The 2,500-nt window shown below is 27.2% G+C and overlaps 1 protein-coding gene across 1 annotated transcript in view; it reads right to left on the bottom strand.

Moving 5' to 3' along the window:
- LOC144960012 (uncharacterized) overlaps nucleotides 1–1,737 on the bottom strand; it is a 39,017-nt gene extending 37,280 nt beyond the window's left edge. Inside the window, exon 1 of the mRNA XM_078892954.1 lies at nucleotides 1,353–1,737. Coding sequence (XP_078749080.1) covers nucleotides 1,353–1,363 — 11 coding nt within the window. The 5' untranslated portion in view covers nucleotides 1,364–1,737. The remainder of the gene's footprint in view (nucleotides 1–1,352) is intronic.
- Nucleotides 1,738–2,500: the final 763 nt, after the last annotated feature.

Below are 2,500 nucleotides of genomic sequence, written 5' to 3'. Positions count from 1 at the left end.
CCCCTTAAAAGATCGTGTATGTCATTATACACCTTGCAGATCGCTGCCTAGTGACTGCGCCCAGGTTGTGGAATTCCCTTTCTTATAATACTAAGAATGGTGAAAATTTAGAAACTTTTAAAAAGAAATTGAAAACCGAATTATTCAGAAGAGCGTTTCTCGACAATTAATGCCTCGTGTTTTAATTTAGGGTAATAATATACATGTAAAGAGTTTGCGTATGTAGAATGCTAGTTTACATAGTTATTGTAAAGCGCCATAGAGCACAAGTCAGTGGATTGATGGGCGCTATATAAGTATATTATATTATATTATAATTTTTGTTTTGTTTCTAAAAGTTGAAGTATGGAAGCTATATCTGGTTTTGAAATTATTTTCCGTTAGTTCTACATATTTTTCCTGCAAGCTTATTTTAGTGTCGGTGTCTGTTGCTTGATATTTTAGACCTGAATAAACAATGTATAGAATCAAGTCTAATATACCAAGCAATGAGTCACTGAAACTAAAACAGCAAGCAGTAAAAATATGTATGATTATATATATATATATATATATATATATATATATATATATATATATATATATATATATATATATATATATATATATGTATATATATATATATATATTATATGGAGAGAGAGAGAGAGAGAGAGAGAGAGAGAGATTGATAGATAGATAGATAGATATATAGATAGATATATAGATAGAAAGACAGATGGATAGATAGATAAATAGATATATATATATAGATAGATAGATAGATAGATAGATAGATAGATAGATAGATAGATAGATAGATAGATAGATAGATAGATAGATAGATAGATAGATAGATAGATAGATAGACAGACAGACAGATAGATAGATAGATAGATAGATCCATATTTTTTTGGTGTTTTTAAAGTTTGAAGTATGGAGGCTGTATCTGGTTTTGAAATTATTATCTGTTAGTCCTACATATTTTTCCTGCTTGCTTATTTTAGTTTCGGTGACTGTGGCTTGGTATATGTGGCTTGGCATAATAGACTTGATTATTTGATTGTTTATTCAAGTCTAGTATATCAAGCAACAGTCACCGAAACTAAAACAAACAAGCAGGAAAAATATGTAGGACTTTATCGATGGATGGATAGATAGAAAGATAGACAGACACATCGATAGATAGATAGATAGATAAATAGATCGATAGATAGATAGATAGATAGATAGATAGATAGATAGATAGATAGATAGATAGATAGATAGATAGATAGATAGATTGAAACACAAGGACGGCATGCGACAATACCAGGGGTTATGAATTTAGTTTCACTGTCAACAATCACTTTATAGATTTAATCACAACTTACAGTAAAGTCATCACAAAAAAAAAGAAAATGAATATGTTTGGCAATGATTACACCCCTTGGTTGGTTTGTCCATTTGAGTATCGCTAGCACGAGAACAGCTTACACGACGAGGTTTTTACTCTCTCCTTACCAGCCATTTTCAGGAATTTCCCCAAAACTTCACAGCCAACTAACACAATGATAGACTTTTTTATCGTTCTAACACAATAGTAGTATGTTCTAGCGATAAATAATTTATTTAGCAAAACGTGATCTACAACACACTGTTCATTTTCTTTAAATTCTGTGATGTACAAGAGAAATTTGAATTTAAAAAAAAATGTTGGTTGTATGAAACGAATGTGACGATTTTCCTATGGGTGTTAAGGAGATGGTTAAAGCATGATCTATTCATTGCTTTGCCAATAAAACACTCCTTTTTTAAATTGTCATTTGGCAAGGTGATATGACTCCAACTGTAACCCGTAGACTCAATCCGGTATTATGTAGAAGTGAACCAGATAATGAAAGTTTATTTAAGAATAAGAATCAATAGTCTGATGTCACGTCGCCCAGCAAAGAGCAGCTTGATTCTAAACAAGGAAAATTGATAATTTTTATTCTTCATGCTGCCTAGAACTTTTTCACATGTCTTGTGATCAGAATGTACACAATTCAAAACAGGATCAGTTTTAAAATGTTCTCATCTGAATACACTTTTATGCTCGTCGGAGAAGTACTCGTATTTCATAAGGGCGTCCGCCATTGTTCCGATAGTTTAGAGCCAGTTATAAGTTACCATTATTATTATATTATTATTATTTATTATTATTATTATTATTATTATTATTATTATTATTATTATTATTATTATTATTATTATTATTATTATTATTATTATTATTATTATTATTATTATTATTATTATTATTATTATTATTATTATTATTATTATTATTATTATTATTATTATTATTATTATTATTATTATTATTATTATTATTATCAATATTATCATTATTATTATTATTATTATTATTATTATTATATTATTATTATTATTATTATATTATTATTATTATTATTATTATTATTATTACTATTATTATTATTATTATTACTATTATTATTATTATTATTATCATTAGCATTATTATTATTTTCTCAAC

Source organism: Berghia stephanieae, chromosome 14 (assembly GCF_034508935.2).
Source record: "Berghia stephanieae isolate SIO BIC M18660-M18661 chromosome 14, UCSD_Bste_1.3, whole genome shotgun sequence".
Classification (NCBI taxonomy): domain Eukaryota; kingdom Metazoa; phylum Mollusca; class Gastropoda; order Nudibranchia; family Aeolidiidae; genus Berghia; species Berghia stephanieae.
This window is presented reverse-complemented; position numbering and strand designations above follow the sequence as displayed.